The sequence below is a fragment of the Tauraco erythrolophus genome, chromosome 4, assembly GCF_009769465.1.
Source record: "Tauraco erythrolophus isolate bTauEry1 chromosome 4, bTauEry1.pri, whole genome shotgun sequence".
NCBI lineage: Eukaryota > Metazoa > Chordata > Aves > Musophagiformes > Musophagidae > Tauraco > Tauraco erythrolophus.
In genome coordinates, this window is record NC_141468.1 from 69,746,991 (window position 1) to 69,774,228 (window position 27,238).

Genomic DNA, 27,238 nt, shown 5'->3' on the forward strand with positions numbered 1-27,238 from the left:
AGACTCCACAACCTCTCTGGGCAGCCTGTTCCAGTGTTCTGTTATCCTTACTGGGAAGAAGTTCTTCCTCATGTTTAAGCGGAACCTCCTATGTTCCAGCTTATATTCATTTCCCCTTGTCCTGTCATTGGATGCCACTGAGAAGAGTCTGGCTCCATCCTCATGGAGCAGGAAGCAGTGTGTGCAGAGCAGATTCACAGTGCAGAACCCCTCCCTTGGCAGCCCATCTGGGCTCAGGTGGAGTGTGGTTTCAGTCTTCCTTTTAATTTGTTCAGTCTGATGTGTATTTGACTTGGAATCTCTGCATAGACCCACGCAAACTCCTTCTGAACCCAAGCAGGTTACAGGTGTGCTTAATGTGTACAGGCTGCATTCGTGCTTAGGGGGATTTGGTGGGGGGGTGTAGTACAGCTATGGGCTAATTTGTGAATACAGAAGTACAGTCAGATAACTCCTCTGATGGAAGTATATTGGTAAAAGGAGTATTGTCATGATTTGTAGACCTAAATAGTGGTCTGCCTCTGGAGATGGTCTATATGAGATTTACATTCTATGCTATAGACAAGTGCATTTGTCTCCTTCCTTCTCTGTGTTATCACTGTAAATAGTTTAAAATATGATAGTGATTTGCGTGGTGATGGCAATATTGGTTAAATCCATATGTGAATGAAGTTCTCTAGCAGCATGTTGCATGTATTGCAGTATATATCCTGCCTGTTACACCCATGTCTGGTTTGGGTAGACATAATTTCTTCATTTCTCCATGGAGCTTTAAAAAAGGGGGGCAAGGGGAAAAGGTAGGGAGAGAGAAATGTAGATATGGTTGTAGTACAGCATGGCCAGTCCCTGGTGTGAGACTGCAGGTTTGCTAGATGGGTTTCTGACAGTTCAGCTTTAGTGCTGACTACCTTATCATTTTTATTACAGAAATTAGGTATCACAGGTTAAGTATGATCTTTTCCAAGTGTCACTTTTACATTTTCTTCAACCTCTGCAAACCTGTTCCTATGCTTGTTGGGTCTAATTTGATATTAAACAATACTGACTTCACTGTCTTCCTATTAAAAGGGTCTTAGTTGGAGGTGCCTTCATTTCATTTCTCTATATTGAACAGATCACAGTCTTCCCTGGTCCCTCCTCTGAAACATCACTGCTTTTTTGCAGTCCCTGGGGGTGAAGAGCCTTCATCTTTGGACATGGGAGTTAGATATGGGCAGACTACCAAAATGAGCCTTTTCTCCCTTCTCCACGTAGGTGGCTTGTCCCTGGCCTCTCTGCAACACAGCACCGAGCTGCGGCTTCTTTGTCCCCAGAGGCTTGGTGCTTGTAGCAATGCCTCCACTGTGAGGACTAAACAAAACATGCCAGTAGTCCATGCTCATGGCTCTACAGGCAAAAAATAACAGGGAGAGGGCATTTTTGGGGATCAGGGAGTACTCAGGCAGCATCTCGGCTGGGCAGCAGTGCTGTGTGTGCTCCCAGGTGCCAGGCAGTTCAGGGCTTATCCTCCCTCCAAGGCAGGGACCAGCCAGGAGAGCTTCATCTCCTCTGGCATCTGCTCCAGAGGGACATGGGTGGTAGGGATGTAGCTGAAAAGCCCAAGACTAAGGGCTGACAACAAGCAGGCATTTGCCAGCCTGAGTACAGCTTTCCTCGCTGCGTTGGCAGCGCCAGGGCTGAGGCGTGAATAAGGCACAGCTGGCGGCAGGGCCAGGAGAGGCACCCGCGTGGGGTTTCTGCAACCCAAGGGAGGTGGTGTGGCCATTGGGGAGGGCTTCTACCCCCACTTAAAATCACTTTGAGCTACTGAAGGGAGAGGAGGAGTAATTTAAAATGCAATCTCCGCTGATGAGAGGGGAGGGAATGGTTATTGCAGTATTGAAGCATTATTTTGGGAAAATTCTCTGAAGCCCAGTAAAGAAAAGGTTTTAAAAGATTTAGCTGCTTAATCCTGCTTATCTGCTGTTAGATCTTCACAAAATCTCCTAGAGAGATTCAGAGCAGAATCCGAATGCACAGACCTCACCCAGCGCCCCGGCAGCTCCTCTTCCTCAGCTTAGAGGCTGGGGAAGTAGGAGCACACAGCTTGCTGTGTGTGTAATTGCTCCAGGTAATGAGCAGCAGTCGTCTTCTTCATAAGTGCCCAATGATCTTCACATTTGTATGCTTTAATTGTTCGGATAGTTTCAGTTAATCTGGAGAATGGTCTGTGCCTTCTCCCACATCGAGTACAGGGCTGAAATGAACTGAAAATGCTTTAATGATGGAGTATTACTTGTAATTATTCTGTGGCTTTCTACTTTCACCTTCGGTGAGACGTGTTCCCTCAAAGGACGCTTCTAGCAGTTCTTACGTCTTCCAGTAATTGCAGAAATGCAGGTGGAGAGAGATCAAAGTTTTGTCTAGAATTCAGAAAACACTACATAAATTGGAGCAGAAAAATATGATATGGGTAATATTTGATCTCTAACTTAAGTTTCCAATATATTATTGGCATTCTAATGTGTGAAATGTAAGCATGGTACTAACTTGGTGATAGATGGAAGGTCTCCAGAGCCAGGTAGCTAAAGTCACTTTTATGTCTGCTATCTTCTGTTCGAGGGGGTGTTTTTTCTGCTGCATTTCTACTTGTTGAGATTATTAAAAGTAAAGGTTTATTTTCCTCCTCCCTCAGTCATCTAATGAGTTGTTAGGTGTTGCTTCTGAAAAAAAAAAAAAAAAGTGATGACTTACTAAACTCACAGGCTGTATATTTTTAAGACTTCTGAGGAGGTGCGAAGACACTTATGTCAGTAATGTATTCCTCTGAGAAGGTATCACTGTTTGCTGTGCAGATGCCTATTGGGCTGTTTTGTTTAGTTATCAGACTTGAGGCTACATTGCTTTAAAAATAAATTTCTTGTCATACAGGATGGTGAGCTGCCGAATCATAACTACATGCAGACCCAGATGTTTATTTTTTCCTTTGTATTTGTTCTCTTGATGTTATTTGGGAGGTAGGAAGGGACTTCGATTTGACCATAAAGACTATAGTTCCTGTGACTTTTTTCCCTTTTTATCTGTGTGGTTAGCCAAAATTTGGTCTTCGGTTGACCCACTGGAGGAATTGCTGGAGATAGTTAGGTACATGTATGCAAAGTCCTTCTCTCTGAAAACAGGAGGGTTTGGTTACCAGGAGTCAGGTCCCTGCACTTCTCTTGGGTCAGGTTCCCCTCCCTACGCATCCTCAATGGCTTGCTGGATATGTCAGGACCCAAGTCCAGCTCTGTGCAAGGATTTCCTCCTCCAGGCATGCATCTGCCTACATGTCACTGTCTGAAACTCCTTGCTCAGATAGGAGCACGTACAAATAGGATCTGGGATCCAAACTGTTTGAGGTGCACACAGAAATAGATGGGTTTGGGATCTGGAGACTACTGGTCTCACCACCACCCCCTGTGTGGAGAGGCTCACTAAGGACATGCTTCTGTCTTTGATGGGGGCATCTCTAAGTTTCCCTCTGTATAGATCTATCAAAGGCAGAGAACTCGAATCCTCAGGGGCTCTGCCTGTTCATCGCAGCTCCTGTAGAAAGAGCCATCTCAGAGCAGTCATTCTGGTGTGGTGCCCAGCATGGACACTTCAGTCTGGAGTAGAGGGGCCAGGATGGAGACAGGTTTTGAAGGGTCCCTTTGACTCAAGTATGAAGTTAGGGAGCATGGGATGTTGTTTCCCTGGTGGGTTTTTTCTTTTTTCTTTATTTTTTTCTTCCAAATTTAGGTAATCCCTTCAAATTCTTCCAGACAGTTTCCTCCTGTAGGTAGAGCCTTATTCATACATCCCACCAGGCATCAGAGCTGGAGTGCTGCCCTGGGCAAGCTTTGCGTTCTGCTTCACCTTGGTTTTGTTCTTCAACTTCTGAGTGCAGGAGAGAATCAGAACAGATGACTTCATGAAGCGATTGAAAGGCTATTCATTTAAAGTTTTTTGTTTTTTTTTTTTACTGTATTTGAAAGACATTTTTGATAGTAATATCATTCTGAAGATATAGCTTTCATATGCATTGAGGTACTTATTTTTAATGCTTGATAAGTTGCTTTATACAGCGTTATACCAGCTTTCTTTTATAAATAATGTATTAACTTCTTTATTCTCTGCACCAGTTGAGCATTTTTGTTTTCAAACATTTGACAGAAGGCTATGGTATTATTAGAAACGCTACAATCAGGCTAGAAATTTCTTGGGACAGAATTATCTTATTTTGTGTTTTGTTGTAGTATCTGGCATAAAGGAGTTTGGATACTTGGGAGCTTTAAGGTCGCTTGGTTTCAAACCTGGTTACCAAGTGGCTGCTTTCAGGCAACAGCTTCAGATGAGAAAAAAATTCAACTGGACCTATACGAACATATAGAAAAAATACAGGCTTTCTGTGGTATTTAGAAACCCAATGCAAAAAAAAGATATGATGACAACAGCAACACGATTAATCCCAGGAACATCAATATTGTTTATAGCCTTTAGACATAGGTGCAACCAATATCACAGTAGTTACTGTCACGATAAGAAGTTTCTCTGAAGTAATTCTTGGAAGTACCACAGAAAGTGGAGAAAGAAGTACCACCTCTCAAAAAACAGGAAATGTTTAGAAGTCATTACTCAAAGCACATCATTGTATTTTGTTTGTTCCTACAGACACCGTTTTTATCAAACTTCAGCAAACACAACAAACAATGGTGGTGGTGGGTAACTAAGTGCAACCATTTACCTACTGGTGGCATCATTGTTGTGGCGTGACCTGCATTTTGGGTAACACAGGAGCTCTCACTGGAGACCCTGGCAGGCAGCGGGCATGTTTCCATCAGGGCTTTTGTCCCTTGGGTGCACGCTGGCCTGTCACCTGCCAGGCAGTTTCCCACAGGGAGGTCAGGCACAAACCTGCACCCACATCTACTGCGAGGTCCAAGATTGTGCTTTCGCTTCTCCTGCTGCAGACCCATCAGATGGCCTCTGGCTACTGACCCAGGCTTTCCCTCCTGATTTTTTTTCCACTCACGTATGTCTTCTTTCTCCCCCTCTGACTTCCCAGCCGCTGGGCCAGTCGCAGCACCACTGCACAGCGAAGGAAAGACCGCCTGCGGCAGCACTCGGAGCACATCGGGCTGGACAACGATTTGAGGGAGGTAGGTGGCATCATCTGCAGGCGGCATGAGTTTGTGATCCGGGAGGTGAGGTTTAGAAGAGCGACGTGTTAGTACTTTGGGCAGTTTTGTGGCTGCCATAAGGTTTGTGTGGGTCTTGGGAGCCGTTTAGATGCTGCTTGTCACGATGCTTGTATATGTTGTACAACTTCAAAGCACATAACATAAATAAAGTGCTTTTATTATTTTGGAATAAGACAGCCCCTTTGTCGTCAGGAAAACGGCTTATTTGCTGATTTAGGCCCCAATTGTGTAACCACACACAGAAAGCAGAGCCCTGGCACCCGCCTGGGTGCAGCTGCCTGGCTCTGGCCAGGGTGAAGGTCTCCGCAAAAGTCAAGTCCTTGAATAAATGTCAGCGCTGTAGAGGCAAATGAGGCAGGACTTTTTTCTTTTTTAAAGAATTTTTTTTCTCTCTCTCTTACGTAGATTCCTGACATGAGTCAGCCTATTTGAAAGGTTAAGACTTTGGGGCCTTTTGATGCCTAAAGCTTGGAAATTCCCATGCATCTTGTAAATGTCAGTCACATACAGGCATTTCTTTCCCATCTTTTCAGTTTCTCATCCTTCATTAAATATTTTCTGCCATATTTTTCCATTGATGTCCTTGTGCTTCTTTTGTGTGTCACTAGCAAAAATAAAACATTCATGCTGTTTTGTGGTAAATCTTGCTGAATAACGTTGGCCAGTGTTGGCATTTGCGCTCCAGAAGAACTCAAACAGATGAGCGGACTCTTGAACTGCAGCTTCGAACGATGTTTCGTGGAAACGCAGCAAAACAGCACCTGTACATGTTTGTTGCTATTTTTGCTAACGTAGCTCTGCAAGTATATTTTGAATGTTGCCTTGTGTGTATATATCAGCAGAGCCTTTTTGATACTTTGTCATGTATTTACTTTCTTATTTTTTTTGGCTGTGGATCATATGCATGCTCCTTTTGCTTTGTCTCCTCTTTCTTTCTGGCTGTTCTGCCATTGGGGCATCTGCCTCCTCTTAGCCATCGGAGGAGCTTTTGCTTCGTCAGAACTCAATGGCCTTCTGGGAGTGGGATCAGGGACCACCCCCTCCTGCACGGCCTCCTAAAAAATCCTTCTCTGAATGCTGCCTGGTATGTTTTAGTTTTTCTTGTTGAAAACTGCTTTTGAGATGTTGTTAGCGTGAGGAATCGCTGTCTTCGCTGCGTCTCAAACCTCTCCCTTGCTCGTAGAGTATGAGCACGTCCCTGTAGCGCTTGGAAGTGTGGTTATAATCGGAAAAGTAGCTGGAAATCAGCTCTAGGCTTCCACACCAGCTCCTTGGCAAACATAACAGCTCCAAGGCTGAAAGATGAGAATTATAGTTTGCTTCATTTTTTCCCATGTTGCTTGCTTGGCAATTCATCTTAGGGTGTCAAATCCAAAAAGCATTGCTTTCTGACTGCTGGATCGTCACATCCCAGTGTGGAAGAAGGTGGTGGGGTGTGGATGCTGATGAACAGGCAAAGGGCAATCAATTGGATCTTTCATCCCACCTTTATTCTTCTCTTGAACTTACAAGAGTTAATAATTTTTTATTTTTCGTTTTAGTATAATAACAAGACATGCAATGAATAAAGTAAGGTTATCCATATTTTATACTCTTCAGACTATAACCGCACTTTGCATTCTATTTATCCCTTTACAGTTAAAAAGAAATATTAGATTTCCCAATTATGCATTCCGTGTATTACTTTTTCACTGTTTTCATTGCTAATTTTTGCACTGAGTTAGTTGGAAGTCACTTGTGAGATTGCTTGCTGAACAACACGCTTTCATCATCTGTGATTTTTTTCTTTTTTTTTTTTTAATTCCTACATGTAGTTTTCAACTATTTTTAAGTCCTCACAGTATTGGTGAAACTGTAATTACCTAGCTGAGCACTTTTGTTGAACGCAGAACTTTTCATGACAGAATCTGGTGGTTTTGTCCGACCTGTGGGATTGTTGTTAAGTGGTTCATGTCCAAATTTTGTATTGAAAAAATCCAAACGTGACAGAAAAACTTTAATCCCCTGCTGAAAAAAAAAAAAAAAAAAAAGAAAAAAAGTGAGCAATTTCAATGAACTTCAATGTATTTGGATTTTGCTTTTGCTAAATAAATTATTTTCTCCCCAGAGAGAAAGCTCTAAGAATGCAGCAGCTGTAGTGTCCTCTCAGTTCCCCAGAGAACCCAGCCAGCAGCGGTGCGGAGTCGCTGGAGGGGCATGATCCGCTCCTCTCTGGGGCAGAGCAGTCATTATCACATACCGTCCCCCAAAGAGGCAGCACTAACTGGATAAAAACACACTGTGGAAAAAACACACTTCCCACACCAGGCTTCAAGACTGTTTTATTTGGCGACATTCTATTATTTTACTCTTTTTAACAAAAACTTTGTGAATAACATTCAGACAACTTTTTGATAGGCCTCATATTTGCACACCTAAATCATAGAAGCTTTGCTCAGCAGGTAGCCCTCTCACTGATGTTGGAGGCAGAGGATGCTTCATTGATTGGTTTGGAGTTTTTTGCTTAACAAAAAACCCCAAACAAAAAATAAAAAAAGCCCTGAACAATAAGACAATAGAGCAGGAAGGTTTAAAAATCTTTTATTATAGCTTAGATTGCTTTTTTAAAGAGCACGCCAATTTTTGTCCATGCTTCTCAATTGCCACCCCACAGTAAAACCATGAATGATCCTAAACAGTTTTGTTTAAAATGAGCTTCACTGGTAATTAAGAAGTTAATTGAGAACAAAATCGAGTCCGATTTCCCCTCCCCCTCCCCCCCCCCCCCACATAAACTGTCCAGACGAAAAGCAATGGATGAAATCCTTCTCCTTCACTAGGTTTCTTTCTTTTTCTTGTGATTTCTTTTCAAATGATTTTTTTCTATTCATTTAGAGTGCAACAAATTAGACAAATGGCTTTTTTTTTTTTTTTAATGAAAAATAGCAACAGAAGGAAACTTTACTTGATGTTTTGATTTCATTGCTGAATGAGGTATGGCACTTCTATGCACTGGCTGTGGCTAACTTTGTGCTAGTGGTTAACAGCACAGTTCACTAGCTAACGTTTGATTGTTTTGGTTCCACGCAGGAAAATATCTTGCTTTTTCTGTTGTAAAAAGGGAACATTCCTCTTCTCCAGCCCAATACCTAAGCATCAGACAAATCATGATGTTGTTCCTAGATTAACACTAGCTCATTCCTTTTCACCAGCATTTGCTTGCCTAGGATTAGGATGAAGAGAATCCCTCTGACTTGTAATATCTAAAATTATTCTGTTTATTTTTAGAAATACATGCAGGAGGCGAGGAGTTTAGGAAAAAATTTAAGGCAGCCCAAACTCTCAGACCTCTCTCCAGCCGTGATTGCGCAGACCAACTGGAAATTCGTGGAAGGTTTACTGAAGGAATGTCGCATGAAGGTAGGTCCTCCCCGGTGTGCTCTCTCCTTGCTTACACTGAGCCTAAATAGCAGCTGCAGATGGTGTCCTGAAAGTCCTTCACAGCTGGAATGCCGTTGGTTTGCTGGCCTACCAAGCTATTGCAGTGTGGATGTTCCTTTTGTGTTATATTTTTCAACTGCTAGGAAAGAAAGGAGTGTGCTATCACTCTTCTGTTTATGCAGTCAAAGTTGGTGAAAGGAGTAAGAGGACAGGAAGGAGAATCAGCATGATCAGACATCTTAGGGAGGATTTCCTTTCATTGTTCATATGTAAATGCAGCCTAAACATAAGGGGCTTGAGACCCTCAGTCAAAAAAGGAATTAAAAAAGGAAGTGTTCAGCACGTTCTGCTGTGCGTGTTGTTTATACAGAGCAAATGAAATATAGCAGTATAGCAGTTTCTAATATTGGAGAAGCTTTTATAGCCATGGAACAATAATTTATTTGCATTGTGTCAGTTGCAGCTGGTAGTATACTATATTACCTGAGTTTTAAACTTTAATAGATGTAACAAGAAGTAAAACAGATACTGAGCAAGACCGAAAATGTATCTAGCTCTGTACTCTGTTTTTGATACTGGTTGGTAATAGATCAACAGTGTAGGAATAGGGCAATAGATAGAGGGTATGGAAATAGGATAGTATGGAGTAGTCGTGCAAACTTTTTTTTAAATTATTCTTTTTAATTTACGACCTCTGTAAAAAGATTTGAAGTTTCTTTGGTCAGGCCATTAGCAATGGTCTGTAGATTACGCATGTTTAAGTAAACTCATCTATAAATTCTGTCTCTTGTTGGATAACATTCTTAGAAACCATTGGGGTGGGATTTTTTTTTTTTTAAATAGACTAAACGCATGTTGGTAGAGAAGATGGGCCATGAAGCAGTTGAGCTGGGACATGGAGAAGCCAACATAACGGGTCTGGAGGAAAATACGTTGATTGCTAGTCTCTGTGATCTGCTAGAAAGAATCTGGAGCCATGGTCTGCAGGTCAAGCAGGTTAGTAACTGGAAACTCAGGACTTGTGCGTGCAGTACTCTAGCAAATACTGAATGCCATCTCTACCTTTTAAGCTGCTACTCAGTGATGTTATTCCAGCTTAAAGTGGGAGGTGTCTTTGGGGTCAGAGTCCCTGGTTCATATCTTGTGAGGGCTTGGAGAGTTTTGGGGATTTGTTTTTTGGGGGGTTTGGTTTGTTGTTTTTTGGTTTTCTTATTTTGAGAGATACCTCTGGAAATTGCAAAGATGTTGTCAAATAGATGTTTGATTTCTTCTCTTTCAACCTTCAGAAGGGAAACCAGAGGAGAGGACAAAGAAACAAGGCAGGTGGTGTGGCTGCTAGGTCAGTGAGATAGTCCTCTCCTCTTCCTGAGGTCTCATGGCCCAAGAGAGAAGGATTGATTCTCACTACTGAACATTCGGCCAACTGAAATGTCGTCCCATTATTTTGCCATGTTCACTGGCCTCTTTTCTTTTGCCTGATTTATTTAAAGCTATGTACTACATATTCAATTCTCAGGGGAAATCTGCTTTGTGGTCCCATTTACTTCAGTACCAGGAGAGAGAAGAGAAGCAAGAGCATAGTGCAGAGTCCCCAGGTGAGTATTTAGCAGTTGGCACCATGAAGGGTCCATCACAGTGAATGAACTTGGGCCTGGGAGGAACAGTGCAGCCACACAAAACCCATGCAGGATTTTTGGTGTGCTTGCTTGCTAATATCACATTTACATTTTGAGTCCTTTCATAATTATTATGAAGATGCCTTGATGTCTGGACAAAGTAGATTGACATCATTGAAGGCAAATGAACATACTTATTGTCCCTGTCTGGAAAATCACTCTATGTCTGTTCACCACCTTCGTGCCCTTTTAACCAGCACTGCGTGAGGTGTGAGAAGCAGTGCTTCCACAAGAGGTGATTTCTGAAGGAGCTGAAGGTGTGGAGCTGTGGCTAAGACAGCTGCTGTTTTTCTTGCTGTGAGCATAATCTGTCTCTCAAATCGCCAAGTGAAAAACTCCATGTTAAACTGGTGGACAGTACAGTTCAGAAGTTGTGTAATTAATCTCTATCCATCGATCTGGGTGCTCACTTTATGCTTTGGCTTGGCCCTTTGCAATCTCTAAATTACTTCTGTGTTGTGAGAGAGGTCGGCTTTCCGATGACCTTGAGATCTCCCTGCCCACAGGCTGCTGCTGGGTATTGTAGTAAAAGTCTCTGAACTTTAGTAGGTCATCTTCCAAGGACTCTCCAGTCCTCCACTTCCTGCAGATGGGAACTTGTATGATCAACCGTCAAAGATACATCTATGGACAAACTAGTCTCACTTATGAAAAGACTTTTTAATAAGCTTCAATGAGTAATGCACTAAGCAATCTGGCTGGCAGGCACAAATTCCTGAGAGTAAAATATGTCACCGCAAAGCAGTTTGATCAGAGTAGCGGCGCACAGAAATGCGTGGCATTCTTAGCATCCAATATGCTACTGTAGCTTCATTTTCTCTCACCCTTCTCAGTGGTGAGCTTTCCATAAAAACATACTGCTGATAAAACTCATATTACCAATAAAATCATACAGATTTATGTTTACGTATTTCACATACGAAAAAGGAAGCTGTTAAATCTCCAAGTTCATTGCCGGATTAAGGAAGGAATAGGTAATGTATTAAGCATTTTTCATTTTGTCTACCTTTCCAGGGTAGAATTAATGATAATGCACAGAAACCTTGCAGTTACAAGCCACTTAAGATTGTTTACAGCTGTATGTAAAACAAATGTTTTGCAGACCATTACTGTAATTTTGTATTAACTTCATATATTTTCTCCATCGTAGTTGCTGTTGGAACAGAAAGGCGAAAGTCTGAATCAGGAATTACTCTGCCTACTTTGAGGGTTTCCCTGATACAAGATATGAGGTACACAGTTTCCTAAAGCATTAATTGTGGTTTTAATTGTGTAGCATAAGGTAAAGATCCTCACTGGCGCTGAGTTTACACAGGCTAAGGAGAATTAAACCTTCTCCTTAGCCCACGTTCAAATCTACAAAGTGTTGCCGTTTTATTGTACAAAACTTTTTTGCATGCTTACTTGATTTATTTTAGCTGAAAGACAATGAAAAACACACAAGTTTTACTGGAGTTTTTGTTTTCCCCAGGAGGTTCTTCTAGCAATAAAGCTAACTTCTACAAATAACAGCAGATGTGTTGAATTCCTTGGTACTTTGAGTTCGTTTCTTTTAGTTTATTTTAAATTACTGACCAAGCACGTACAGTTGATAGACAAAGCAAAGGGATATAAAAACCTGCTTGCAATGCCTGAGCGATATTCTTTCTTTTCAGTTAGCATTTTATGACAAATAGTAATAAATGTACAAGTTTAGAAATGTAATCAAACCTAGTGTTTGGGTGAGTTTTGAAGTTGGAATGTGAAGTCAGGGCAGGTGATCTGTAGGAGATGATAGCCTGGCTCCGGAGAGCTGTTTAGGAAGTGTTGGTTGGAAACTGGAAAGTTTAGAGAGTAAGAAGAGGTGGAGGCTGATGTGACAGCACCAGGCAGTTGTTCTTCAGAGCATCTCCTTGACCAAGGCACTACCAGGTTAAGCCACTGTTTTGACATTTCACTTGCTATGGCTGAGCATTGCAGTGGGGTAAAAGTGCCATGGAAAGAGCGGAGGAGTAATGCAATAATACACATCTGTAGAGAACTGCTAGCAATTGCTAGCAATTTAATGTGTGAGGCAACACAAGTGTTGTTTCTTGTAATTCTGTCCTTCTTCTGTGTAAAAAATGGCAAAAAAATCTCATGGTAAAAATAAGTTTAATTGTAGTTAGTTCACAAAAACATGATTACAGTGATGTGATTTTTACCATGTGTGGTGTTAGATTTTTTTGTTTGTTTTTCTGATGTGAGAATCCCACATGATCAGACTTTTCCGAAAGAAAATGACCGTGCTTCCCACCTGCAGTGTGCAACCTTTTTGTTTCATGCTATGTAGTTTGAGTCTTGTGTTCTGATTTCAAAGAATATGACACGCCACGTAAGGCTAAAACAACATACGAAAGAGGGAGGGAAAATGCATACAGTATAATTAGGAGTATAATGCCAAGAGGTCATTTTGAACACGTGTCTGTCATTTTAGCATCCCCCTCATGGGACGTGGCAGCTATTTACTTAATTCAGTCCTGTGAGGCTGACAGGCATGTAGAGGGTCAGTCTGAGGAAAGGATGGAGGAGGATCTGGAGCGGAAACTTGCGTGCTGGGCGGGGGTTGCCAACAGAGGAGGCCACGTGTGCTTGCTGCTGCATGCGTGCGTTCCGTCTGCCATGTACTTCTACTTGAGTAGTGAAAGGCCAGCACAGATTTGAGCTCTCTGGCTTAAATCACAAGAGAGTTTCTGCTGCTTTTCAGAGAAAAAGCACAGAGGCAGAACACTAGCTTTTGTAATATCTTGAGTATTTGTGATTGTCCACAAACATGTCTGGTCACAGAAAACGCGGGGCAGATGGCGAGTTGAATTTGTCATCCGTAATCTTGTGGCATGCTTTCTCCTGCTTGGAACGAATGTTGCTTAATACTTGTTTGCACACACAGATTTATGCTGAAGTTAGAAGGATGGGTAATTGTTAAATTGCCAGGTTTGCAGTGCTAACTGAACTGACGGCTGGAGGATTAAGCATTGCCTTAAGCACAGCTTGTTTTTGATGGCTCATGCAAGGTTATGTAAACAACTTAAAAAGCAGGGCTGAATCACAGTCACGATCTGAACGTGCAATGAGCCTGTGCTGAACGTGCAACGAGCCTGTGCTACAGGTAACGTGGTGTGTCGTGCCTCCCTCACAAAGCCAGGCATCTTAGATGTGGTAAGGAAGATGCTCGAGACGTTTATTTTGTTTCTCTGCGTGGAGAGTCTCTGCACAAGTGTGTTTGAGGTGTGTCCTTCAGCCTTTCCCCAGGGCGAGGATCTGCAGCATCTCTTCCAGCTCCTGCTGCAGCCTGTCTCCTGCATGGCCTTACCCCTCAGGCACATCGCTGAGTGTCCAGCCGGACCAGTCAGTGCCAAGGCAACTCCCCGAAACCTTTGGTCCAGCTGGGGTTTAAGTTTCGGGTCCTTCCCCTTCAGGCAAGCCCTTCCTTGCTACCAGCACTTGCTGTCATGCCTGCATCGTGTCTCCTCCTCCACGGGGAGCTTGCAGCAAGGGATGCAAGCCCTGGGCACTGGTCCAGTGATGCTTAACCTGCTGCAGTCAAAAGAAGCTGGGTTAGTAAAGACCAGCTACCTACACAGAATGAGCTAGTGTGGCTCATTTCTGACTGTGCTGGGACTGGCAGCATCCACAGTGTCCTCGGGGGCATGGGGATACTGAGCAGCTGTAACCTCTTCTGTCAGCACAGCTATTTGCAGAGGGTATGTCTCGCCATACCCCAGGCTTACATGTGACAGGGAAAATAGATTTTTCTTTATTACTAATGGGATTAAAAGCAAGTCCTAACCTAGGGAGTTGCACTGAAATTGCTGCTCAGTGCTCTGACAAGAAGAGTTTGCTGTGTGGTGCTGAGCGCACAGTGCTTAGGTCACCGATAAAAATAGAGCTGTTCCAACTCTCACAACTGAGAGTGAAATAAATTTGAGTTCCTGAATGCTCTGTTCTGTTACACTCTGCTTCTGCTGACACCAAGACTGATTACCAAATCTTTTTAATGTTTCTGGCAAGCTGTGTGATTGCAGATCCTTATTTTTCCCAAATGTGCAATTAATGCCAATGTGGCCTGAACCAGAAACAGGTAATGAAGAGGTACAGAGCATGCATGGAAGAAGGTTGAGTCCATCTGTACTTGAATCTTCTCACAGTAAAATAACATATTCTACTCAGTGTTTCATATTAGATGTATTTCAAGCCGAGCACTAGGGAGGAAGGGGAGGGAGGGAGATGATAGCCTGTGCTTTGATCTTCCCATCTCAGAAGACCTGAAATGTCTGAGGAGAGTGTCTCAGCCCGATGTAGTTGAGTGTAGCACACCTCCTGTCTCACAAGGACTCTGGATCATGTGCCCAGCTCTCTGGGTTGGAAGGTCTAACGCTGGCTGCCACGCTCTGAGCCAGGAAGGGCTTTCCAGTGCCCGGAGCGAGGCTCTTGGCAGTGATTCAGCTGGTCGGGCATCGCTGCTGACAGAGGGAGGCTGCTGAGCTTGCCTATGAAGGGCAAGGACCTATATGTGAGCACAATGTGCCCTCCCAGGTTTGTTTTACAGCTCACTCAGAGTTTGTACTTCTCACCTGGTTCATTAGAGAACTATCCATGTGTCATTTTAGGAAACAGAAGTTCAAAAATTCTTTTTTTCTGATTTTTTTCTTTCTTTTTTTTAAAAAAAGGGTTTAAAGTAGCCTAGATTTTGCCCACTGGCAAGCTACCATTATGCCTATAGATCGTTTCTTCCTGATGGTGCTTCATATATGTACATACAGCGCAGAGCTGTGTGATACAGACACCTCAGCTTGGATTGCAAAAGCAGACCTGTACTTTGAGAATTCGGATCAGCCTGGCAGAGAATGGTGCTGCTGAGCTGTGTCTGGTATCCACCTCATCTGTGCAGAGCAAACGTATTTCTGGACAGCACTAAGTTGTACTTTGCAAATTTGCCCTTAAGGCTCTAGTCCTGTTATCTTAGAAGCTCTATAAACAAGAGAGTATTTTTCTCAGATAACACAGGGTCTAAATATAACGCAAAGCAGGCACTTGGGTGTAACAGATGGGGGAAAGCACGAGACAGTGAGACTATAGTAATCAACGTAAAAAGCATCAGTCACAGCATGACTTTGTTGGGTTTTCTTTGGAGTAGATATTGCCACATTGCCTAATGCTCAGCAATGCACGGGGTGGGCCTTCAAGGAAGATGCAGGAGTTGGAAAGTAAATCGCAACAGAGATCAGTTCAGGCTCAGCTGATGGTACTTGGAGCCTGCCAGGGAGGTTTGGAGGGCTGAATCGCCTGTGCACTTAACATGCAAATGGCGTGAAAATTAAGAAATTGCAGTCTTTTCTTTCCCCTGCTGGAAACTGTTACTCATTTTTCTTGCTCTTTATTTAACCAAGTGGGGGGTTTTTAGAAGCAGCTTTGCCCTGCCGTGGCAGTTCTCTTCCTCTTCTAAAGCTCCCTGTGCTCTAAATCTAGGGTTTCTGGCATTCTCCAAGCTGAAATATGGGAAGTTTAAAAAAAGAAAAGCAAAACCGTAGAAGAAAGCCCCTATGGAACAGTTCTGCTTTCCTACAGACCAAGCATGTGGTGGAGGGCTGTTCAGATTATCACTTGCACAAGGGCCTCATATCCCTGAAAATGTGATTCTGCTTGTGACCGCCCATCACTGCTTTTCCCCAACAATCCTCTTTTTCTCAGATTTCCCATTGCTGCCACCATCAAGGGATTTGTTGGGGCCTTCAGAGTAGATCGTGGTTTGGAGAAAACCTCAGGCAGTGCAGATCTACCCCTGCTCACCTTGACCAAACAAAGGCCAGGACACAAAGCAGCTGATACAGGCTATAGTGCATCCAGGTTGCAACTTGCCGAGCCTGGGAAGGGCTGCCCCATGTCCCCGGGCCAGCCTGGGCTGCTGGAAAGTCTCAGTGCCACAGTGTAGGGCTCTGCAGGGCCATGCTGAGGGTCTCTTTCTCTAGAAATGATGTCAGGAAATGTTTTCCAGCTCACCTGCTGCATCACACTGGATGTTGCCATTTGAAGCATGTAGAATTTTTATGATTCATCTATTTATTTATTTTTTTCCCACCTGTTTCAGGCATGTTCAGAACATGAGTGAGATAAAGACTGATGTGGGGCGAGCCCGAGCCTGGATAAGGCTTTCTCTGGAGAAGAAGCTTTTGTCTCAGCACCTGAAGCAGCTGCTTTCCAACCAGGCACTTGCCAAGTAAGCTGGCTCTTTTTCTCAAACCTTCACTTTCATGTCTTCCTCAATGGTGTGTCAAGGTGCTGTGCAGGCTCGGGGGCAGCCAGGCGCCCTGTTTGGATACTGTGGTTTCCTGCTAGAAGTGATTGAAGGGCAGAGGGTAGCTGAGGGAGGAGGTACTGTCCACCCAGCAGTGCAGAAGTCTGACCATCTGCCTGGGAAAAAAAAATAATCACAATTTTCAAGAAGGAGGTCTTTGGTTTTGGTTAGATCAGTACGTCGATCCAAGCCACTTCATGGACCTACGATCACTGTATCTTGTGCAAATGAAGCAGCAGGGGCAGACACTCCCTTTTTCTCACAGCAGCCCCATGTTATGTTGACTCAATCCGAACACAGGTGTCGCCATCCTGACCACCAGTGGGCTGGGTTAGAGGCCAGCCCTCCCAGTCAATTAGCAGCTCCCCCAGCTTTGCCTTGTTTTTCAAGCACAGGTACTTAAGGACCTGCCTGTGTAGGTGTTCCCTGATTTCATTTTCTCAAAGCAACATGTTTAGGAAAAAAACTCAACATTCTAGCCATTGCAAGCAATTCTTAGCAGAACTGGCTCTGTGATTAGTTACACGCATGATTATGCCGGAAGCTACCAAATACTCAAATCTGCTCACAGGAAGAAAGAGGAGTAGCTGGAGACAGTCACCTCTTGGGTGATCATCTGAAGGCATGGTGGCAGACCTGTCTTTTCCTGAAGTTTCATCTACATCTATCTACCTTAGCAGCTTTTCTGGGAGTCAGCTGCTTTCAGGCTGCAGGCAGTGTCGCAAGCTCTGTGCTTTCTCCAGGTTATCTCCTGGTGTGCCTTTGCGCTGCTTTAGGCAACTGGTGGTGTACACTGGGTTTGCCAAAATGAAAGAGCAGCAGGAGGACTCCTGCTGCTGTTTGGTGCCTTCTGGTTAGTTTTCTAAGGAAGATTAGGTTATTAGACAAGGCTATTCTGCAGTGGCAAGACAGAGAAGAAATGAGGTTGCTGTATGTTGGTTCAGGTCTGCTGTTGTGAGCAGTGTTAGTTTATATCTGTGCTTTGCAGCAAACCTAAAACTGATCCTTTAATGAGACAAACTCTGTAGCCTTGCTATGGTAGCGTGGAGCTGAAAGTGGTCTGTAAAACACATGTGTAGCTACACATGTGTAGCAGCTCGCATTAGCTGAGAAATCTCACTTTTCATACCTCCCATGAAGATCAACTCTTTGTTTGGTGTCTTGAGATTCAAACACCTTTTAAGAAACATAGTGCATTTTCAACAAGAAAGCAATGTATTTGCTTCTACCAGGAAACTTTACAAGCGTTACGCTTTCCTGCGCTGTGAAGAAGAACGGGAACAGTTCCTGTATCACCTGCTTTCACTCAACGCTGTGGATTACTTCTGCTTCACAAGCGTCTTCACCACAATCAGTGAGTTGGAGAATCAATTTTTTTCCCCCTGAATAAAAATTAGTTGCTGTCATGATTTGCAAGAGATGATGTTGCTGGTGCCTGAGTAGCTGAGCCCTTATCTGGAAACCATGGTTATTGCTGCTGGGCTCATGGGTGCTGGGTGTTGCTCTGGGAAACCAGCTGGAGAGCCAATGTTGTGTGGGAGTGCTCTGGAGAAGAGCATTGCACAAAGGACAGTAATCAGCAGAGAGTGCCACTGTAGCACTTGGTTTTCCTCACCGAGTCGTTTAGTCTCTTTCATCTTCCCTCCCAGACGAGTCCTCTACATGCTAATGCTTCTTTCTGGCCTTTGCTAAGTGTGCATCCTACCAGCCTGCTCTGTGCAGACTGCGAAGGAGATGGAAGTCTTGGAGGATGAAATACAAGGCACTTTGTGCTCCCCTGTATGTTTTAAATCTCTCATTGTTTCTCCTTAAATGCCAAAAAGATTCCCTCTCCCTTCCTCTCTGGTAAGAAGGAGAAGAGAGTTTGGACTGAAATCTGAAAATGAATCTTTGTCTCTCCAGCACTGGACAATGCAGAGAAGGCAGGACCCATGAGATGACCTAATTATTTGGATTCAGCTTGGCAGCCCTTAGTCTTCACTTTCCTGCCTGTTCGGAGTGAAGCGAAGCAAGTTTCTCGTGGCTGTCAGAACAGGCGCTGATTCTACTTTTTCTCCTCTGAAAGCAATAAATCCCACCAGAACTAGCACAGCGCAAAGGGATTTATTCATCCTTGATCACCTTATTTCTGCGGGGCATCCAGCTTGATGGCTTTCCCCTGTAGGACAAGCACTTGGAATTTGAGAGTATTATTTTTTTTTAAGTGCAATATCATTGTATGGCACACAAAAAATCAAAAGGCTGGCTTATCTTACCTGGTCAAAGAAAGGTGCCTTGTGGAACATAAGGAGAGAGCCGTGCAGCTGGTGTGCAGCACCTGAGTCAAATCCTAATTGGGGTGGGTGGCAGACCTTGTCTTAAGCATGTACAGGTGGTGCAGATGTATATTATTATTACTATTATCATTATTATCAGGGGAATGTCCCCAGAGACCCATCAGACTCTAGACGTTGGCCGTGCCGCTACCAGCCGTGCCCGCGTTTCTGACGTTCCCTTCTCCCCCATAACCTCCCGGGTTGCCCCGTCTCTCCTCCCCGCGGGGCCTCGCCGCCGCACACGGGCTTTATCCCCTTCTCCCCGGCCGGCCCCGGCGCCGTCCCTGCGCTGGCCCCGTCGTGCCGCGGGGCTGCAGCACCACCGTGCGGCACCGCCGCCGCCGCCGGCGGCACCGAGCCCTTCGCCGGAAGCCGCCCGCAGCCGTGACCGCGGGAAGGGGCTCCCGGGAGCTGCAGCTGCTGGTGTAAGCTGGAGGTGGGAGCGCTGCCGTGACACCCCCCGGCCCACGCACGCACACCCGCCCCGGGAGGAGAGCCGCTGCCGCCGCGGCGAGGCACTCTGCGGGTTCGTCTCGCCCTTGGGAGGGCGAACAGAGAAGTTGTTCTCTTTGTTAGGCTGCTGAGACGTGGGGCGAGAACTTACCTTCAAGGCAGAGGCGTGGTTTGCTCCAGAAACTGTGCTTACTCTGTCTGAGGCGGGGGAAACTAGTCAAGAGTAACTTATTTCTCCCCCCTCTCCCCCTCCTGTTCTTAGTGATCCCTTACAGGTCAGTGATAATTCCCATCAAGAAACTAAGCAATGCAATAACCACATCAAACCCCTGGATCTGTGTGTCAGGAGAACTAGGAGATACAGGCGTAATGCAGATTCCTAAAAACCACCTAGAAATGACATTTGAGGTGAGTAGGTGCTCTTTACATTTTACTTTTCAATTGGAAACATGCTTCCAAATAAACATGAATCTGATGAGGGTTTCTTGGCTTAAGATCACAACATTTCAGGTTCTGTCCAGGTTTTCAAGGTCTCCATACATTCAAAACTAGGAAAATAGCGCTGCCTGCCCCTCCTGTGCTAGGTGAAAGTTTCCTGCAAGCACTTTTCACCACAGGCTTCGCTGCTGTCCCTGTCCTAACCCAAGGCTTCTCATCTAACCAATCTACTTCTGCATCTCATTCCCTTCCACATCTCCTTGCCTAATTTTCCCTTTCAGGGCTCATTTCTGACTCCCTGTTTCACTTCCAAGCTTCTTTTCTCTTCTTTCAATCTGTCTTCCCACTTAGCACCACCCAGATCCCTTTCTACCTCTGGCCAGTCCCAAATTTCTTCTCCTCCTGCTTCAGCTTGTTGTCCGACATTGCTGCTTTCCTTCCAACCAGCCATTCTAACCCCTGAGCTCTTAAACTTCCCAGCTCCGGGTGCTACCCCCGACAAACCAGAGCGCCACCATCCCCTTTGGGCTCTTCTCTCTGTGCTTGCTGTGGTTTTGTCTTTGCATTTGACTACCCGGCATTCCCCTTCGCCTTCCCACCCATCAATTACAGGTTGGCTTGGTGCCACCCCAAAGCAGCTGGTAGCAGGAATTGCAGGGAAAGCCCCGTCAGGCTCCTGTAGCTCCAGGCTGTACCATATCCAGTAAGGAGTGCTTTCGTAGCAAAATCTGCTTCTAAAATTGAAGCTGCATTCATTGAGCATATGCAGACTGATCTTCAACAGTAAAAAAACAACACTCTTGCTCAAATACACCTAGATTTTGACAGAGATAAAGAGGATGTTTTTGTGATACAGTAGCTGCTTTTCATTCAGATATCAGTATTTTGTAGAAAAGATCTCCAGGCTTCTAACAAGCAAAATAACATATTCAGACATTTCTAAGAACTATCCTAACATGGCTTGGAATACTCCTTTGACTGAAACTTTCCTAAAATACCAACTTGGATAGCCACCCGCTATGAAAAACGCCAGCCCAAGCTGCTTGTTTGGCAGTATTAGAAGCAATGAAAGCTAGTGTCTTGCAAGGGAAGTGTTTAGGTGAGGATAATAGATGTTTCTGCCAGCCCCACCTACAATTACTTATTACACTGGGAATTCACAGTCCCTTGTCTTCCTTGTGATCCTAAGTATCTCATGTTAGTGATTTTTGTCTTGCCCAACAATAAGCAAATTGATCTTTGAAAATGGTAAAGGATCTAGTTACTGCTTCATAGTGTAGAGTGAGTCAACTGAAGATCAGTATGCTCAAAATGCATTTTTAAGAAGCTGTTTGTACTGAAGATCTATTTCTTCTACAAAAGCACACCTTTTTATCACCTTAGCTCAGAAATTCGTAATTAACACTTCTCGGAATTATTCAGAGTGAGTGCTCACAACCTTGAGTTGTAACAAGAGTGCTTGTAACCTCTTCACCAGCTTTTAACAGTTATTTTCAAGGTATTTCTCTTCTCCTGTCTTACAGCAATTATTCTGCTTTTCAAAATGCTCTGCATGTTTGGATGAAAATACTTGCCGTATAAATCAAAGGGAACTGAATAAAAACATACATTTGAGACCATATGTGTGCATGTGGTGGGTGTGTGTGTTGTCTCTTGTTTTTTAAAATGAAGTAAAAACTGTTATTCTTTTCAGTGCCAGAATTTAGGGAAGCTGACAACCGTTCAGATTGGTCATGACAACTCAGGGCTACTGGCCAAGTGGCTGGTTGATTGTGTCATGGTCAGAAATGAAATAACAGGACACACGTACAAGTAAGCAACCAGTTTTAATTTTCTTTGTCTGAAATTCCTATTTGTTAAATCTAGAGAAAGCAAGAAGGCGTTTGTCTTCTCCTCAGTTCATGGAGCAGTGTAGGCTGCTTTGGGTACCTGATAGGGTTGGGTTGGTCTCCCCCACCCCTGGTTCTCTCATTTCAGAAGCCCTAGTTGAAGTCAAATAATCTGGTAAATATTAAATGAGACTTGAATGGAGGATTTTCTTTGCATCTCTCTGAGACAGGACAGACAGTATGGATACTTTTGAAGTGATTCATATGTTTCTGTGTGATAATTAAATCTCTTGATTTAAAGTAGCGTGGTAAAATTGTGCACAAATGAACTCTTTAAACCCCCAAGAGCTGGAATGATAGTTCAGGGAAAATCTTTGGCTTCTTTTTATTTTAAAAAATATTCAAATGTTTAAGGACTATAACAAATATACAGTAACTTGGATTACAAGAAAATAAAAGGTTTTGGTGATTTCTTAGTAATTTTCTATTACGTACATACCTCTAGTGTAAAAATGGCTTCCTAACTCATCATCGGTTTTACAAATCATCTGGCTAAGCAGACTTAATATTTTTTCTAAACGTGGACTTGGGAAACTGTAATTCAGAGAGGTGAGATCCAGAGCTCAGAGTTGGCCACAGTATATTGTGGAAAGCAGGAGGAAACAGGATACAAGCACTGGTGGTATGGACATGTGCATGGATTTCATTAGGACTGTGAATGAGTTCAAAAAGTACAGCAATAAAATTTGAGGTGAAGTTTGAGTATGAGGAGCCATCACAGCTGCAGTTGGGTGTGAACTCTGTGTGGGGATTTAACTATTAATTGTCATAATATTTTTAAAGACTGAATGTCATTTGGGGTTGAAGTGAAAAATAACCCCACAGAACTCAAAATGTGGCCCACAAAATGTGTACAACACTTTCTGCTGTCCCACGCTTTCACACAAGCTTTGCATAGTTCCCTTTTCCTGAGGACGGAGGTGAAGGTAGGTTGGTCCTGTCAATTGTGGTGCAGGGGACACTGCCTGCTGAGTTCTGCTTTGTGAAAAGTTTCTGGCTGGAGAGCATTCGCTGCCTGTTAGCCGTGTTTATGGGTGCTAGCTGTCCCTCTAGCTTTGAGACAAAGCTAGACTACCTGCGTGGCTGACCTGTGCTTGTGCTGGCTCTGCGGCAGGTTTCCCTGCGGGCGATGGTTGGGAAAGGGTGTTGATGATGGCAGTTTGGAGCGAATACTCATTGGAGAGCTGGTGTCCTCCACGTCCGATGAAGAGCTGGGCAAGCAGTGCCGTACCCCACCCCAGCAGAAATCACCTACCACGGCTCGACGACTGAGCATCACTTCCCTCACAGGAAAGAACACCAGTGAGTCCTTTCCTTTCTCCCCAGGGCCCTAGAGAAGGAGGCAGCAACTGCTGAGAAATAAAGCTCCTGTGAACAGGAGAGCTCCTACTGAAGCAAGGCTTGGTGCAGAGGAATCGCTGCGAGCTGATGAGTTTTTCCTGCCCCAGTTTGCATGTCTGCAGCTTGCTCTGTGACTGTACACCCATTTGACAGTTGAGAGATAATAATCTCTTTCCTTGGAGCATGGAGATATCAGATGAGGGAGGAGGAGGCAGCAGAATTTGCAGTAGCTGATGCTGCTCAGCTTCCCGGCTCACTTTGCAGTCAGTGGGAAGACAGTCCTCTCTGAAGGGCAGTTCAGATGCCTTCTGGAGGAGTACATGTCCAGAAGGACCCTAGGGGATACCAGCTTCACATCTCTAAAATTAGCTTTCATGAGTAACTGCACCTGGCTACAATGAGACGTGGGACTGTGAGGGCCATGTGAGGCATTCTCTGCTAAAGCATACAGGTGAGCACAGTGTAGATCCTGTTCATAAATCTGTCCTGCTCCTGTAAGGTTAGAGGACATTACTGCTGAAACGTCAAGCAAAGAAAGATTAGCCTCCAAGAGTACTGAAGCGTTTAAAAACCACCACAGGAGCACTGCAGCTCATCACAGGTGTGAGTCCATATTAGCTGGAGGAACGTGCACCAGAGCTACTTGCAGAGCATTTCCTTAGGTCTGAGAACATGAAGGCCAATAATTCATTTGCCTTGTGAGCTACGTGAGGCTCTGTGCTAGACCTGCCAAAGGCTGTGGAGGTCATCATGTACTAAAATAGTACTGAATTACTCCATGCTTCCAAAATAAAAATTTTAGGATGATCAAATAGCAACCTACATATGTCTGAAAAACTAGAAAGGACTCATAGAAGAACCATGAAAATGATTGAAGTCTGGAAAACATCTACTTAAAATGAAGTTTTAAAAGTTCAGTCTGTTTTAATCAGAAAGTGAATGAGGGACTAGATAATTTTCTGCAGGTATCTGTGTAGGAAGGTGAGATGGTAGCAGGTGGAGGCATAGCATGATTCAGTGGCAAAAGCATACAGCTGAACAGATTCAGAGCAGAAATGTGGCATACATTTTAGCACAGAAGGTAACTTACTCTCAGAACCATTCATAAGGATTCTTCTCTGCCTGTGGCCCCTCACACTGGTACAATGACTAGACATATGCCTAAATTTGATACTTGTTTTGGCTAAATAAAAATTGTGGGTTCAAGCCAGGAATTAATGAGCGCTGGATTTTCTGGCCTCTGTCATGTAGAAGTGAGTCAAATGACTGGGCTACAACCTTTCAGCCCATGTCTCTTCATGTGAGGGCTGCTGTACTCTGTGATGAGCAAGATGTGATTAACTCAAATAAAATATTTATCAAGCTAGATCATTGGGTTGTGCATTTTTAAGTAGGGCGATTTATTTGACTGTTCCAGGGTTGCTCATCAGTTGCTTCTAATTAAGGCTGAGGTTTACCCAAGACAAATGATTGCCTGAACTCTGTTAAAGATACAGAATAATTCCTGCAGTTCAAGCTATGTCATCATGAGCATTTGATGAATGTTTTAAAGTTGGTATCTTCAGCTAGTATGCTCTCCATCATTTCACAGAGCCTAATGCAGGACAGATCCAAGAGGGAATCGGGGAAGCCGTGAACAATATCGTGAAACACTTTCACAAGCCAGAGAAAGAGGTACTTCCTACTTTTTGTTACTTGCCTGGTATCTACAATGCATGTAAATATTTTTATAAACAGAAATGGAACTGAAGTACCAGTAGAGACTGTTGACCTTTAGATTAGAAGCTTTTGGCATACAAACAAGGCAAGCTGTACTTACAGACTCTCCCTTTCCCACAGAGAGGGAGTCTTACCATTCTGTTGTGTGGAGAAAACGGTCTAGTTGCAGCACTGGAGCAGGTCTTTCACCACGGATTCAAATCAGCTCGCATTTTTCATAAGAATGTCTTCATCTGGGATTTCATAGGTAAGCTGGTATGTGATTTGTGGGCAGAAGGAGAAGAAAGATTAGGGCAAAATGACTACTCACGCACAGACCTTGGATTCTTGTCAGCTAGAGTGACATTTGTTCCTGCCTAGCACCTGCTCCAGGTTGCTTAAAGCCAATGAGAAGCCAGATGGAAGATGAGGAAATATTAAACTCTGTAAGGGATGAGTGTGAATCTGTGCAGAAATTTAAGAGCACTTCAAACTCTAGTCATTTATTCATAGATGAATGTTCAAACAGCTGCTTTTCTACCCAGAAAGAAAGAAGGCTGGAGGTTTGGGTTGAGTAACGATTGATGTTAGAGTTGGGAAAGGGCAGAAAGTGAAAGGTTTAGATTTCTAGTTGTTTATGAGAACTCTCCTAATCACTGCACTGGTCTTCTGGTGATACTCATCTGTAGGCCTATGATGTGGTCATTTAAGACATACTTATGCCCTTAAAACACGCTTGCATGTTGAGATATTTAGCCTGAGTGCAAGCACTTAGAAAAGGTGAAAAATCAAAGCTGATCCTATCACTTACAATGAAACCATTGATAGGTACTCTGGTGTGGCTCCTTGATGTTATCTGACTGTATTAGACATCGACCAGTCTGCTGACCTCTGCTGTGTATCAGAGGTGGAGATTCATCACCTACCTGTGGTCTTCAGAGTGAGCAATCCATATATAAACTGTGCAATAACTCTTGGCAGGTTGTTTTTTAAGGGTTCTCTTATGTAATTCTATGTCATAATCAAGTACTTCTGCTCACTGGGTTCTGATTTCTCTACCTACCACAGAGAAAGCTGTTGCTTATTTTGAAACCAGTGATCACATTGGAGACAATGAGGAGGCCCTTTTGCTTCAGAGGTCTTCATGCAAAACCTTCTGTCATTACGTGAATGCTATCAATACAGCTCCAAGGAACATTGGAAAGGACGGCAAATTCCAAATTCTGGTTTGCCTTGGGACAAGGTACCTAACTGCTCTTCATTATATGTGTCCTCTTGCATTAGACTAGAAGAATATTTTTACACCGTTGTTAATAGTTTTTCATTTTAAGACATCTCATACCTATCTATTATCCAGAACCTTTTTTAGGCAGCTTTAATACATGAAAAATTGGAGCAAAGAAGCAGTAATGATACATGGCTAGTGTCTAATCTGCTAAAAATGTTTTGAGTTCTTTTATAACTGTTAGCTTGACAGTCATATGTATGAAATCTGTCTTGAAATTGTATTTTTTGATGAAGTGCTTGCTTTGGGAATGCAGAGTTCCTTTGCAAGAGCTGGTGCATTTCTAAATCCTCATTGAATCACTTTGCCTATGAAAATGGGATGTCTGTTATAATTTTGACAAGACTATTCCAGCTGAATCTTTCTTTACTAATAGGATGCTTTCTGTCTTGCACTTGGGGAGCGGTGAGAGAGGGGGGCTTAGTTGTATTTTGGAGGACGGAAGTTGGTATGTCTAGAAATAAGTACCATTTTTGTCTTGTCTGTCTGGATACATTGAAAAACTATTGTGTTTTCCTGAGTTTTACTTTCCCTGTTCCTGATCTGGAAACATTGCTGAATTCTTCCAAAGTCAATTGTCTAGTTCTGCTGGTATCTTTCCATCTTCTTTCCTACAATACGTTCAGTTACCTATATTTTACTAACAAGACATCAAGGGTTACGATTACACAGGAAACTCTTATGTGCAAACAACATGCACCACCTGCAAAAAGAGACTGCATGTTTTCGGTTGTGTTCTTGGAGAAGAGTTTCAGTTTGAGATCTGTTGTATGTGGTGCTAAACCAATTCCTTTCATCCCCTTCGCAGGGACCACTTGCTTTCTCACTGGATCCCGTTGCTGGCGGAGTGTCCACCCATTACCAGGATGTATGAGGAGAACGCTCTCCTACGGGACCGCATGACTGTCAACTCCCTTATCCGAGTCCTACAGACATTGCAAGATTTCAACATCATCCTAGAAGGATCGCTCATTAAAGGAGTGGATGTTTAGCATGGCTTTGCTGAGAACTTCATTATTCTTTTCCCAAGCAAGCAAACCACAACTGGAGACCTGTTAGGACTTGAATGCAATGGTAGTGCACCACTGTAAGGCGAAGCTGCCCGTTGAAGTGGGAGTAGGAAGCCCAGTTTGTGCCCAATGGGGACTGTCCTCTAAAGCTGCAGAAAGCTAAGATGCAGTATTGTAGTTTATTTGAAACAGAAATTTA

General features: G+C 43.7%; 1 protein-coding gene across 3 annotated transcripts in view; it reads left to right on the forward strand.

Moving 5' to 3' along the window:
• DENND5B (DENN domain containing 5B) overlaps positions 1-27,021 on the forward strand; it is a 115,453-nt gene extending 88,432 nt beyond the window's left edge. For 2 of the 3 annotated variants that reach the window (XM_086610408.1, XM_086610409.1), the window contains 14 exons: positions 5,066-5,159; positions 8,469-8,600; positions 9,465-9,617; positions 10,138-10,216; positions 11,448-11,529; positions 16,404-16,532; positions 17,843-17,964; positions 19,641-19,786; positions 21,510-21,628; positions 22,820-23,007; positions 24,638-24,720; positions 24,886-25,012; positions 25,813-25,987; positions 26,838-27,021. In XM_086610408.1, coding sequence (XP_086466534.1) covers positions 5,066-5,159; positions 8,469-8,600; positions 9,465-9,617; positions 10,138-10,216; positions 11,448-11,529; positions 16,404-16,532; positions 17,843-17,964; positions 19,641-19,786; positions 21,510-21,628; positions 22,820-23,007; positions 24,638-24,720; positions 24,886-25,012; positions 25,813-25,987; positions 26,838-27,021 — 1,813 coding nt within the window. Of the gene's footprint in view, positions 1-5,065; positions 5,160-6,174; positions 6,286-8,468; positions 8,601-9,464; positions 9,618-10,137; positions 10,217-11,447; positions 11,530-16,403; positions 16,533-17,842; positions 17,965-19,640; positions 19,787-21,509; positions 21,629-22,819; positions 23,008-24,637; positions 24,721-24,885; positions 25,013-25,812; positions 25,988-26,837 lie in introns of all 3 variants that reach the window. The other variant, XM_086610407.1, reaches the window with a different exon arrangement.
• Positions 27,022-27,238: the final 217 nt, after the last annotated feature.